Source organism: Myodes glareolus, chromosome 8, assembly GCF_982192425.1.
Source record: "Myodes glareolus chromosome 8, mMyoGla1.1, whole genome shotgun sequence".
NCBI lineage: Eukaryota > Metazoa > Chordata > Mammalia > Rodentia > Cricetidae > Myodes > Myodes glareolus.
The window spans coordinates 73,997,267-74,011,371 of NC_142033.1; the positions used below are offsets into that span (position 1 = coordinate 73,997,267).

Genomic DNA, 14,105 nt, shown 5'->3' on the forward strand with positions numbered 1-14,105 from the left:
AACCACCTATGAGTGAGTACATGTGATAATTGTCTTTCTGTGTCTGGGTTACCTCACTCAAAATAATTTTTCTAGCTCCATCCATTTTCCTGCAAAATTCAAGCTGTCGTTATTTTTTTTCTGCTGTGCAGTACTCCATTGTGTAAATGTACCACATTTTCCTTATCCATTCTTCAATCGAGGGGCATTTAGGTTGTTTCCAGGTTCTGGCTATGACAAACAATGCTGCTATGAACATAGTTGAGCACATGTCCTTGTGGCACGATTGAGCATCCTTTGGATATATACCCAAAAGTGGTATTACTGGGTCTTGAGGAAGGTTGTTTCCTCATTTTCTGAGAAATCACCACATTGACATCCAAAGGGATTGTACCAGCTTGCATTCCCACCAAAATGCACAGGTGTTCCCTTTTCCCCACAACCTCTCCAGCATAAGTTGTCATCAGTGTTTTTGATCTTGGCCATTCTTACAGGTGTAAGATGGAATCTCAGAGTTGTTTTGATTTGCGTTTCTCTGATGTCTAAGGATGTTGAACATTTCCTTAAGTGTCTTTCAACCGTTTTAGATTCCTCTGTTGAGAGTTCTCTGTTTAGGTCTGTACTCCATTTTTTTTATTGGATTATGTGATCTTTTGGTGTCCAATTTCTTGAGTTCTTTGTATATTTTGGAGATCAGACCTCTGTCTGATGTGGGGTTAGTGAAGATCTTTTCCCATTCTGTAGGCTGTCGTTTTGTCTTGTTGACCATATCCTTTGCTTTTACAGAAGCTTTTCAGTTTCAGGAGGTCCCGTTTATTAATGTTTCTCTCAGTGTCTGTGCTTCTGGGGTTCTATTTAGGAAGTGGTTCCCTGTGCTAATGCGTTCAAATGTACTTCCCACTTTGTCTTATAAGGTTCAGTGTGGCTGGCTTTATGTTGAGGTCTTTGATTCATTTGGATTTGAGTTTTGAAAGCACAACCTTTTATAGGTAACATGGAGATTAAATTTAACCAAACAAAACGTCTTGGTCTTTTTGCTTTGTTTGACTGGGTTTTGTTTTGCTTGCTTGTTTGTTTTTTGAGTCTCTCCATATAGCCAAAGCTCCTGCCTCAGTCTCTTAAGTGCTAGGAATCCAGGTGTAAGACAACATATCTAGCCGAAAACCTTATTAATTGTTTAAAGACAAAGGTAAAACGTTTTCTTTTGTTTTGGAATGAGGCCCCACTGTATTATGCAGGGTTATCTTAGACTCCTGGGCTCAACGAATCTTTCTGACTCATTTTAGGATGTTTTATTTTATAAATGAAGGTCTTTAAGTTATTTTTTAAATATTTATTTGTTATGTATACAACATTCTGTCTATATATGCCTGCAGGCCAGAAGAGGGCACCAGACCTCATTACAGATGGTTGTGAACCACCATGTGATTGCTGGGAATTGAACTTGGGACCTTTGGAGGAGCAGGCAATGCTCTTAACCACTGAGCCATCTCTCCAACCCTGGTCTTTAAGTTCTTTAAAAAAATATTTAAAATTATTTACTTTGTGTCTGTATTGGAGGCACATATATGAAGGTCAGAGGATGATCTATTGCCTGTTCTGGTGGTCCGCTCTCGCTCTCTCCTACCACGTGGGTCTCAGAGATTAAACATTGGTTCTTAGACTTTGTGGCAGTGCAGCTGAGCTAGCTCTTCAGCTCAGAGAGCTTGAGATATATATGACATCTCTATTTTGCTTCCTTCTTCTCTCTCTCTCTCTCTCTCTCTCTCTCTCTCTTTTTGAGACAGGGTAGACTTGGTTGACCTGGAACTTACTATCAGACTAGGCTGGTTTTGAACTCACAGAGATCTGCCTGCCTCTGCCTCCTGAGTGCTAGAATTAAAGGCACATACCACCATACCACTTGCTTTCTTTAGTTTAACTAATCTTGTCTAAAATTTAATCGCTCATCTTTCCCCCCCAAACTTGCTGCTTTTTCTGTATTCCTTCTCTCTTTCAGTGGGATACCAGGTGCTCCAGCCGGAAATGCAGGTAGGTGTCCTGGAGTTTTTCTCCCTCTAGCCTATTCGAGTGCTGGTTCTGGGATCGCCTCCTTCTGCTTCTCAACCTCTCTCTCTCTCTCTCTTTGCCTTATTGATGACAGGAGGGGTCACGTGCTCTGTGCTCCTGTCCATCCTGCAACTGTTCCTTCCCTGCAGCTTATTCTTTACCCTGTTGGCATAAAGCAGAGGAATCCTCAAAGCCTGAGGTTGTTCTTTTGAGGCGAGACACTTGCTCCAGCATCAAGTGTCATTTCCACCATCCTCACTCCTGAGGTTGCCTGAGAGTTTCAATCCCATAACATAGACTTGCAGTTCCCTATAATGACCATGGTTTTTTGTTTTGTTTTTAAAATAGTGTTCCTTCCCTCCATCATTGAACCCTCACTTGTTCTTCAATTCTCCTCTGACCTGAGTTCTTGCCTTTTTCTCCTACAGACACCCTGCTTTTGCCATGCGTAGCCTCTGTGTGACACTTGGGTATGCTCTACAGTACTTGTTGGAGCATGTGAATGAGCTGTGTCTGACTCTTCTCAGAGGGGTTCTGTTTCAGTATTGGTCACTTACTGGCCAAGGTAGGGGCAAAAAGATTTGATGATCACAGAACTGGAAAAGGGTTTTTCTGAGATAAGGTGTTTGCCTACCTTGGATCACCATGAAAAAACAGGCCAGTGTTCATTTTGGTAGACTGCCAAATAACTGGTGACTCAGTTTACTTAGTTTTACAAGCGCATGGATTCACAGTGGGTGACTCCGGAGGCTCCTTTTCAGCTCCAGTAGTCAGTAGTACTTTGCACCAATGTTAAGATATGTAGGGAAAATAATGTAAGTAGGGCATTCTGGATTATTTGGAGAATTGTCTCCTCAGTTTATTGCAAGCTCTATGGGGGCAATGACGTAGTCTTTTTGTGTTTAACAAAAAAAATAGACCCGCATTTTAAAAACAAAGAATTGGAAGGGGTACAGGAAATCTGCAGGAATACTGTATTACATTGAGATTTTCAGCTCTCCAGTATGGAAGTTCACTTTCCTTCCAGGGCTCTACTCGCCCCTGCTTTCTGACAACCAAGGCCAGGCCTGGCGGTGCCTGTGAGTTATGGTGAATTGGGAGTGATATCCTGATCCTCTTGGCCCCTTGGGTGTTTAACTTCCCGGAGTTAATGCCTGTTCTTTAGTGGCACATTATGTTGTGGCAAGGTAGGCATTTATAATTTATATACTGTGTGCTGCTTAAAATAGAGACAAGAGGATAATCAGCATCCTGAAGCTTCCAGTTCTCCAAGATAACATTTCTTCAGTTAAGTCTGCCTGTAGGAATTAAGATCTCAGTCCAGTTGTCAAATGGGTGTGTCTTCTATCCAGCCTTATAAAAGGGGGGAAGTAATTATATTTTAAAAATAAAACTGAACCGGTGGTGGTGGCGCACGCTTTTAATCCCAGCGCTTTTAATCTCAGGAGGCAGAGGCAGGCGAACAGACCTTCAAAGCTACAAAGAAACCCTGTCTCGAAAAACCTCAAAAATAAATAAATAATAATAAAATAAAAATAAAACCTTTTTTCCTACTCAAAAATCTCAAGATTTTCATCTTTGCAGTATTCAAGGGACCTGATTATAGTCAGAAAGGGTTTGGGGCCAAGGTTGCAGGACAGATAGGAGAAATGCCTTGCTTGGTAAAGGACCAAAGCCAATATACCACTTGTGTGTTGTGATCTTGGTGTCCAGCCATTTGGGTTGCTGACTCTGGCTGCAAACACACAGAGAGTTGGCTTTTCCTGTTGAATACTGGAAGAAGACTCTACATTCACATCTATTAAAGCTGGGAGTATGGTTCAGTAGTAGGATACTTGCCTAAGAAGTACAAGATCCTGAGTTTGATCCCTAGCACTTGGAGTGGGGAGAATGGTAAAGGGATGGGCAAGATGGCTAGTTGGTAAAAACACTTACTGTACAAGCCTGTCTACAAGAGTTTGGTCCCAGAGCCATATAGCTCCACATATTCATTTCACATACCCTATACAAACATTGAGGTCAACCATTGAGGTCAACCTCTGGTTCCTCAGGAGCCACTCACCTTTTTCATGTTTATTTATTGGGGTGTGTGTGTGTGATGTGAATGCCATGGTGTGTGGATGGAGGGAGACAGGGTTTCTCTGTGTAGTCCTGATTGTTCTGGAACTTGATCTGTAGACCAGGCTGGCCCTGAACTTGGAGATCCTCCTGCCTCTGCTTCTGAAGTGCTGGGATTTAAAGAACTGCACCACCATTGCTGGCTCCTTTTTTTTTTATTTTAAAGCTAGACGCTGACTGGGACCAGAGTTCCTTTATTAGACTGGTTGGCACTCCCAACCCCGAGATTATAAGCATGGGCCACCACAACCAACTTTTTTTGTGTATGGGTGTTTCAAGAAGGTTTCACTGTGTAACCCAGGCTGTCTTGGAACTCATTCTGTAGACCAGACTGGTCTCAAGCTTACAGAGATCTGCCTCCTGAGTGCTAGAATTAAAGGCATATGCTACCACCGCCAGGCTCACATCCAGCTTTTTACATGAGTGTTGGGTTCCAATTCAGGTTCTCAGGCTTTAAGTGACAAGCATTTTACTGAGCTGTCTCCCAGGAGGGTAGAGGTTTCCTGGTGGGGATGGGAGAAGAGCAGATAGTTTTGTAGTCAGGTGATCTTATTATTCCCTTACATTTGTGTCTCAGGATTGCTCTTGCATATTTTTCATATGATCATAACTGTATTCAAGTGTTTATTTGAATGTTTATTTGATTCATGGGATGGCTGGGGTGGATATCCAGTAAGCAGTAGCTAAGAGGTAATATAGGAAAAACCTAATTGACTGAAATCCACTAGGTGGCAACATTTACTCAGCTGCCCTGCATCCTCTTTTCCTATGAAGATGTTTGAACTTGCTTTTTACACATACACCATTGAATAGCAGAGGAAAAGAAAATGGTTTAGCAGCGATTTAAGTGTTTTTGAAAGTGAGGCCTATGGAATAAACATGCCATAGTTAATTTGTATGTTCATCACATGGGTTGGACATTGAGCATGTGGAATTGCTCTTTGTGCCTGTGGGCAAGTTGCTTCTGCTTGGGCCCAACCAGGCATCCTGATAGAGACCTGCAGCTGTCCTATCTGGTCTCTCATTGTTCTTCTGCCCTACAAGTTTTGGCTTCGGTTATAATTTCCATATATTTAATTTTTTTCTCTGGTAAGACTAGTCTTTAAGTTAAAAAGAGAATACTTAACCTTTTATCAAAAGGTAGAGTCATGATTTTAAAAAAAAAATCTCAAACCGGGCAGTGGCGGCACACGCCTTTAATCTCAGCACTCGGGAGGCAGAGGCAGGCGGATCTCTGTGAGTCTGAGGACAGCCTGGTGTACAAGAACTAGATGTAGATCCAGGATAGGCTCTAAAACTACAGCGAAACCCTGTCTTGAAAAACCAAAAAAAAAAAAACCAAAAAACTCAAGGGAGGTAACGTTTCACAAACTAGCCATCTTCCTGGGCTAATTTAGGATGCTTGACTCTCCTAAATGAGGCTGCTTACTTACCAGGTTTGCTAAACTCGCAGCTTCAGGGATATTGCGAACTGTACGGAACTGTCCAAGGAGGTATTGTGTGTGCTCCGCAGCAACTGAGCCATTAAGCTCTAATTGGTATTTTCCCACTCATGGTTTTGTGTGGGAAGCTTTGAAATTATTTAGGAATTCAGTGCTCATCGGCCATTTTGGTGACAGAAGAGAGTGCTGAGAACAGTTTTGTGTATGAACTGATTATGATTTTTGCTTACAACGTCCTTCCCTGTTCGTTTGTTATATTGCAGATGAAATGGAAAGGGAAGGACCTGTTTGATTTGGTGTGCCGGACACTGGGGCTTCGGGAAACCTGGTTTTTTGGACTGCAGTACACAATCAAGGACACTGTGGCCTGGCTCAAAATGGACAAGAAGGTCGGGCTAGATCTCCATGAAACTAGTGGGGGAGGCTTGTACTTTCCAGTTGTTTTGTTGTTGTTTGGTTTGGTTTCTTCCTGAGCATGCACATAGCTCATTTGCTTATTGTTGGGGTATCACAAGGACATAGTAAAGAAGGGGACAATTTTTAATATTAAGTCATATATTTAGGAAACAGGTCCTACAGACATTTCTGTTCTCCATAGACTCTCCCAGACAAGCAGGATTCACTTTGTCTAAACCTTCACCAGCTTTTCTACCCATTGTCACTACCCTGTCTGCTTTTTGGCATTATGTCCTTCCGTTTATTGAACCACTAGTCAGGTTTTATGGATAACATTACTACTACCTTTGTATACTTAAAAAAAAAAACCCAAAAATTTATGTCTTTGAGAGATTCTCCTAGGGCTCATGTTCATTATTTTTTTTTAATAAGTCTTTGAGAACACCAAGACCCAACTGACTTAATCATTAACAAGCCTTAAGGAATAAAGAGCCTGAGGTGAAGGAGCAATGCCCATTTCCTCCTCAGGATTCTCTGGGGTTTCTTAAGCACATGAAATCTAGGTTTCTAGTAATTTGAAGGTGGCTTGGAAATGGCTATGGCTCAGGGAGACTGCCCACTTATGGATTCATATATTCACACAAAGACATGGCTGTCTATTTTCTTGATTACCTTACAGTGAAGACAGCTGGAGAACATGGCCAAAAGACCTCTGATTCCCAAAGTGACTCCATGTCCAATTCTGACCCTAAATGGTACCCCTGTCATTTGCCCCTGAAGTTTTCTCCTGCATAATGTGATAACCAGCAAAAGTCTCATCTTACTAGTGTTAAGTGAGATATTCGAATTGTGTTCACAGCATGTATGTGGTGATTGCCTTCATGCTTAGAACTCCTGATGGTTGTCAGTTTCTGTGGTCAGTGCCAATGATTAGAAACTCCAGATGCCACAAAGAGCCAGTGCTGAGGAGGACAACTAGATTAGACTTATTTGAGTCCCCTGGGACTGCCACTGGAATTCAGGCAGGCATATGGAGAATTCTGAAACACAGCAAAGCTTTCTGTGTCTTTTTATGATTCTCAGCAAAGTGAATTTTAAATCATACCTGAATGTTAGCCAAATGGATATTAGATTGGGGGCATCAGGAGTCATAGAACCTGCTGCTCAAAGGAAATAAATTATGACACATGTTAATGGAGCCTGGTAGCATGTTTATGTCCTGAAATGAAATTCACTCTGGAGAGCAGATGGTCCAATCTTTTCAGGGGGTGGTGGGATTGTTAGAAGATTAAAGACAGTGGTTTACTTACTGCATGGCAAGCATTTTGTGACCATCTGAAAGATTCCAGGAACAAAGCATTGCCATGATGGCCATGTTTTACTTCTAGTATTCATAACATATAAATGATGTCACAAAGATCTAGTTTATTGTGTTTAAGTTGTATTTCAGGGCAGTTTAAAAAAAAAAGGAATAAAGGAAGATGTTACTATTTCAGAATAAATCTTCTGTCTTCCATAAAGGATAATGCCCAAGATCTTTGAGTTATACATTCTAGTTTTATAACTATTTTCTGTGGCTTTGACACTGCTGCTGTCTCTGTAACTCTGTTCACCCCTTGTGTTTATTGATTGGTTTGGTTCAGAACCCCCTGTGCGAAGTAGAAATTATCTCTTGCTGTGGATGGCTCTGTGAATCCTTCCAATTGTAGAAACACAACCTTTGGGAAATGGGATGCTTGTAACAAGGGAAGGGATTTCATACCTTCCCTGCAAAGCATACTCTGATGATAGTACGTGAAGAAGAGGAGCCAGCACAGCATGTCTTTTGTCTGAAATTCTGCAGGTGTTGGATCATGATGTTTCGAAGGAAGAACCGGTTACCTTTCACTTCCTGGCCAAATTTTATCCTGAGAATGCTGAGGAGGAGCTAGTTCAAGAGATCACGCAACACTTATTTTTCTTACAGGTACATTGACTCATGCTGTCTCCCTCAGTACTAAAAAGACCAATTTGAGTATGTTTACAGAAGCAGCCCAGGCCAACCCCTTGGAGTTGACCACAAATGCTTCTATACTGCAGAAAATATTCTGCCTCCAAATAGTCAGTCCTTTTGGTTCAGTAATGGAAAAAAAAAAATCTTCAGAATAGAACTTTCCCCAAGTGATGAGAATTGGTGTCAGATGAAATTGCAGAGGTGTGATGATGCCGCACAGAAGCAGGTTATAAACCTCCATGACCATGGAGCCCAGTTTCTTCTCGCTAACTTGAAAGTTCTCTGAGTTATAGAGCAAAGCTTCAGAGGCTTAGCTTAGTTCCTTTAACTGCAGACATCAAGGCAGTTCTGAACGGCAGTGACTCTGGTTTGACCTTTGCCTAAGGCATTTCAGACAGCCTGCTCTGTGCTACTCTGGAAGTTTATTGCCATCTCCTCCTTCACTGAGTGCAGGCCCCTTAAAGATAGGCTCATTGAATATACAGTTGGTATTCTTAAGTAATCCTTCAACCAAACTGACCAAATTGGGTGTTCCAGAATTACAAATTGACCGTCTAGGGACACAGGGAGTTGTTTCATTTAAGGATGGAAACCTTACTTTGTCAGAGAGCCTCCTTAGTTTTATGGCTATCTGTGGTGATTGATGCTGAAACTGCTTATGTGCCCCAAGGGGGCCAACTGTCCGTGATGTGACAGATTGTAACAGGGCATTGACTTCACAGAAGTACACCTGTGATTTTTCACACAATCCTTGTAATATGGAGCCTCTGTATTGTGTTCAGGATATAGATTGTGAAATGTGACATTACTCTCTGTATAATGCTGTGTTGTGTTGTGTGTGTTGTTAAGAGGATCTCACTCCATAGCTAAGACTGGCCTTGAACTTGAGATCCTTTTGCCTCAGCCTCTAGAATGCTGGAATTTATGCCCCATGCCTGGCTAACTAGTTTCTTTTACAAAGGAGTTTCGTGCATGCGTGCATGCATGCATGCATGTGTGTTTTCGGTCAAAGGTAGCCCTTTCAGATTTTTTGTATTTTGGTTTCTTTTTTATCTCTTTTTAAAGAAACTAGGAGATCTGAAGGTTTCACTGCTTTAGAACATCCCAGCTTTCATTTTTAGTTTTAAAACCTGGGGAGAACTCTATGTGTGAATAAAGTCACATGAAGTTTCTTTGGGGTTGGGAATATAGCTCTATAGAATGCTTGCCTTGTATTCATGAAGCCTTGAGTTCCAACTCCAGCGCTGGATAAACAGAGCATAGTGAACTTCTGTAATCCACAGGAGGATCAGAAGTTTAGGGTCGTCTTCAGTTACATAGAGAGCTCAAGACCACCTTAAGCTACATGAGACCAGACTACCTTAGTATTATAAGAATAACTTTCCTGTGAGTACTTAAGGCAGCACCTGTCCTCCTGTGACTTTTGCTTGATTTTCCTTCATACTGAGATGTTAGATTGTTTTTGTGAATAAGCAAGGCAATGTCTACTAATAGGAATCTGTGAAAAGAGTTGGCTTTGTTTAATGTACCCCCACTTCATGTGGCTCTCTTGTCCTTGTGTCTGGAACATCATACACTGCACCACTGTATAGAACTAGGTGCAATGAGATATGTTAATTCAATATTATGGCTTAGGAATTATATTTCCTGAACCTCATGTATACTTAAAAGTTGAATCGATCAAATTTTATTGCTTCCTTTTTTCTTAGAGCAGCACATTGAAAGAGATGACTTTTTTCTACAGTTATAATTCAGTGGCCTTGGTGCCTTTTGTCTTGAATGAAGATTTGAAAGTAGCTTCCATCTCTTCTAGGACTGTGAGTGCTCCATAGGGCCCAAGACTGAGACAGAGTGCAGCCACCCTTAGCCATAGCCCCTGTCAGTCTCTGCCGTAACCAAGCAGATCATATTTACTCTTCAGCCTTGACTCTGAGGAGAAGAGAAGAGGACTTTTGTGCAGCAAGCTTACTGGTAACTTCTTAGTGGCTGAACTCTCAACTGGTCTGCAATACTTAAAAAAAAAAATCTCCTTTGTCAGAAAATCAATTATAGGCTGCTTTGGCAGCCCTCATTTAGAATACCCTGCAGCCATCTGCTGTGACCAGGCGGCACTGCTGTCTTCCAAACATCATGCCATCTCCTCTCTCTCTCTCTCTCTCTCTCTCTCTCTCTCTCTCTTATTGCCCCTTTCAGGTGAAGAAACAGATTTTGGATGAAAAGATCTACTGCCCTCCTGAGGCTTCAGTGCTCTTGGCTTCCTATGCTGTCCAGGCCAAGGTGGGTCCAAAGAAAGAAAAATGCTTTCTTCCTCAACATTAACGTGTCACAGCATGGCTCCAATTTTCCTTTTTTTTTTTGGATTTTGGAGACTTCAGAACAACTTGCCCCCGAAAATGAGATGTCATGAGAGTTGGGTATCTACTGTTGCTGCCTCAACTTCTGCATATTTTGTATGTGTGTATATTGTGTATACAAGTGACAAGCATATCATTCTAATGACTTACAATTCATTCTAAGTGAATTCATTCAAAAAGATGAATTTTCTATGTAATCTCATTATGCACATGTGGTTCATTGCATTCATTGCATCAGCTTCGTTTTATTAGTCAGGGAAAGTGAATTTATGGTCTCTAATTATGATCAAATGAGACCTTTAGGTGAGCAGGACCCAGATTCTCTATCCAAACTCATCTTTCTAGAGAATACATTCTTAGAAGCCACACTCCTGGTGAGGCCCCGCTGGGTCTGCTGACCCTGCTGGGCCCATTGGTGCTGTCTCATCAGCCTAAAGTCTTTTTCTCTCGTTTAGACAGCAGACCAGGAGTGGTGAGAGAGGAGCATCACTGAGTTTCTGTCCCATGTATAAGGCCAACTAGAGTGTTTCATGACACTTGAGTTTCCCACCTCAATCACATTTTTAATACAATTTCAGATCAAAGCCAGGAATGACTTGTTTCCATTTGGGATGGGAAAAGGGCTTCAAAGTGTGTATGCTGGTCAGGCCAGTAGAAGCACAGAGTCAGTTTAATCATTTGATGACTCATTAGTGTCTGCTGAGTAGTCATGAGGCTTGTTAACTGTCCGATGCAGACACTAGAGCAAGTTCTGCCCTCAGTGATCCTCCAAGGTCTTTGGTGCCTTCATGGGTGAAAGCTAGAGACAGAATCTGTGACTTTAGAGTTATATTTTATACCTTCCTTGAAAAAGGAATAATTGAGAAAGCAGAAAATGGGCTGTGGTTCAAGTAAAGCATATGCTCCTTTTGTGCTTCGATCAAGAATATTAGTAACAGGAAAAATGTATCCTTTCAGTCCTAACAGTGACAAAACAGTCATTATTACTTTCATTAAATCCATGTACTTCTTGGCTCAGAGTTGAGTTCCTTTTTTGCATGTTTTCTCCTATTTGAAACCCAATCAAGCTCTCAAGTCTCAAAGCTCTCAAGTCTGAAAGGCTATGGGTTTTGGGTCACAAATTCAAAGGCCACTTATTTGGGAACAGAGGGGTGGGATCGTTTTCAAGGAGCCCGCAGATGTTTGCTTGAACAGATTTCACTGCAGGAAAGCCCTACTTATTTGGCTTCTGCCAATTTGGAGATGAAAGTGATTCACAGACAACATATGTGGTTCATATGGAGGTGGGTGCTCGAACTATTTTTTCCGGTGTTAAATTTAGGAATCTTACAAATACAGGTAATCTCTAGCCTTTAAAGTCTGTATTCAGTAGTGCACACCTTTAATACTAGACAGGGCAGTCAGATCCCTGTGAGTTCCAGGCCAGCAAGGGCTGTACAGTGAGACCCTGTTTGCATTCAGGAAACCATGTTACCAGTTTCTCAGACTATTAATAGTGAGCAGATATGTAGGATAAGCCTTATCTATAATGTTTATCAAAGTGTTCAACAGACTATTTCACAAGATACCCCATGTAGTATTTTTTGGAAGCCAAAGCTTATGTTTGTTTTCCTGCTGACAGAATTAAAGGTTAGAAAAGATGAATGAGCTGGGCATAGTGGTGCACACCTTTAATCTCACTACTTGGGAGGCAGACGCAGGAGGATCTGTAAATTCAAGACCAGCCTGAACTATAGTAGGAGTTCCAGGACAGCCAGGGCTACACAGAGAAAAACCCGTCTTGAAGAAAAACAAAAAAGATTAATGGTTTGTTCAGGGTCACAATGCTTTTATGTTATTTCTATACTTATGAAATGTACAAACCACTTGTTTTGTTGTGTTTTGTTTTCATGGTACAGGGGACAAAACCCAACATGTGAGGCAAGTGCTCTACCATACATGCCTCTTCGCGAAGATTGAAACAGTGGGATGAAGGGTAGAGCCAGGCTGGAAACCCCGGTGTCTAGGCTCCTGCCTCTCACTGTCTAGTGAAGTTTGTGGAGGTCAGACGTTAATTTTCACTAAACTCTAGTTTCATTTACAAGATGAACACTGGGGCTAGAGAGATGTTCAATTCCCAACATCCACACACAGCTCACCATTGTCTGTAGCTCTAACTCTAGGGGATCTTACACCTTCACACAGACATACATGAAGGCAAAGTACCAATGCACTTAAAATATAAACAAACAAATATAAACAATTTGATGGTAGGATGCTCATTATTAATATATTAATTTTACCAATTCATAAGCATGGGAGATCTTCCTATTCATTGATACTTTTTTTTTTTTTTTTGGTGTTTTGAGACAGGGTTTCTCTGTAGTTTTGGAGCCTGTCCTGGAACTAGCTTTTGTAGACCAGGTTGGCCTCGAACTCACAGCAATCCGCCTCTGCCTCCCAAGTGCTAGGATTAAAGATGTGCGCCACTACTGCCTGGCATCACTGATACCTTCTTAAATGTCTTAAGTTTTTATGATGTAAATATTTCAGTTGTTTGGTTAGAGTTACACCAGGATATTTTGCATGATTTGTGGCTACTGCAAAAGCTGTCATTTTACTGATTTCTTTCTTGGTCCGTTTGCATATAGGGTTACTGACTTTCGTGAGTTAACATTGTATTCAGCTACTTGAATAAAAGTTTTTTATCAGTAGGAGTTTCCTGGTGGAATTTTTAGGGTCATAATGTATACTATCATGTCATTTTCAAATAAATACACTTTGACTTCTTACTTTGCAAAAAAAGAAAAAAAAAACAACTGAACTTTTAAGTAATCCATACTTGTTCCTTCCACTATGTATAGTTTGTTTTCTTTCTAGCTATTCTGAAACAGAAAGAAACTCTAGAAATATGGAGAAGTGAAATTGAGCTCATTGACACATGGAGCATAATTATGTGCAAATGTATTCATTACAGTATTTCAGCTGTTGGGATGATATAGACACACTTAATCCCAAAGCATAAAGAAACAATTAACTTCAAAATATAAATACAAATATTAATCACATGGTTCAGTCACCAAAAACCATATTTCTTGGTTCTTGTTTGAGTTATGCTAGAATCAAAAGAATAGATCAGTCACATGACGAGCAAAACCATCTTGCAGTTTTCAAGCCACCTGTTGATTTTCTATGGACCATTTAGTGTTTCAAGTGTGTTTTTCTCTCTTTCTGAAATAAGTTTGTACTGAAAATTACTAGGAGAGAATAAAGTATCGTTCATGAAACTTTGCGCTGCCTGTAGGCTCTTTCAGAAGGAAGAAAATATAGCGTGAGATGGAGCTGGAGAGATGGCTCAACAAGTCAGAGTGCTTACTACTGTTCTTGAATCAGACCTGGATCTGCTTCTCAGCAGTTTACAGCTTACCTGTAACTCCAATTCTGGGGCATTCAGTGTCCTCTTCTGGTCTCTGAAGGCTCCTGCACACATGTGGTACACATATGCACACATGTGGTACACATATATACTCACACACAAAGGCTCACACGCATACACATAAATTAAAAATAAACAAGTCTTCCCAGGCGTTGTGGTGCATGCCTTTAATCCCAGCACTTGGGAAGCAGAGGCAGGAGAATCTCTGTGAGTGTTGAGGCCAGCACTTGCCCAGTTCCAGGTCTGCCAGGTCTACATACAGAGACCTTTTCTCAAAAACAAAACAAAACAAAAACAGTGAGAGAAGCTTACTGTTTCTTACTCTAAAGTGTCAGGGACAGTGATTAAATGCAATTCAG

General features: G+C 41.1%; 1 protein-coding gene across 8 annotated transcripts in view; it reads left to right on the plus strand.

Moving 5' to 3' along the window:
• Positions 1–14,105, plus strand: part of Nf2 (NF2, moesin-ezrin-radixin like (MERLIN) tumor suppressor) — a 95,990-nt gene that overhangs the window by 29,236 nt on the left and 52,649 nt on the right. For 5 of the 8 annotated variants that reach the window (XM_048449913.3, XM_048449911.3, XM_048449910.3 and 2 more), the window contains exons 2-4: positions 5,852–5,977; positions 7,828–7,950; positions 10,171–10,254. The exons of 1 other annotated variant lie outside the window; for it this stretch is intronic. In XM_048449913.3, coding sequence (XP_048305870.3) covers positions 5,852–5,977; positions 7,828–7,950; positions 10,171–10,254 — 333 coding nt within the window. Of the gene's footprint in view, positions 1–1,978; positions 2,011–5,851; positions 5,978–7,827; positions 7,951–10,170; positions 10,255–14,105 lie in introns of all 8 variants that reach the window. 2 more of the 8 variants (XM_085692094.2, XM_048449908.3) reach the window with 2 other exon arrangements.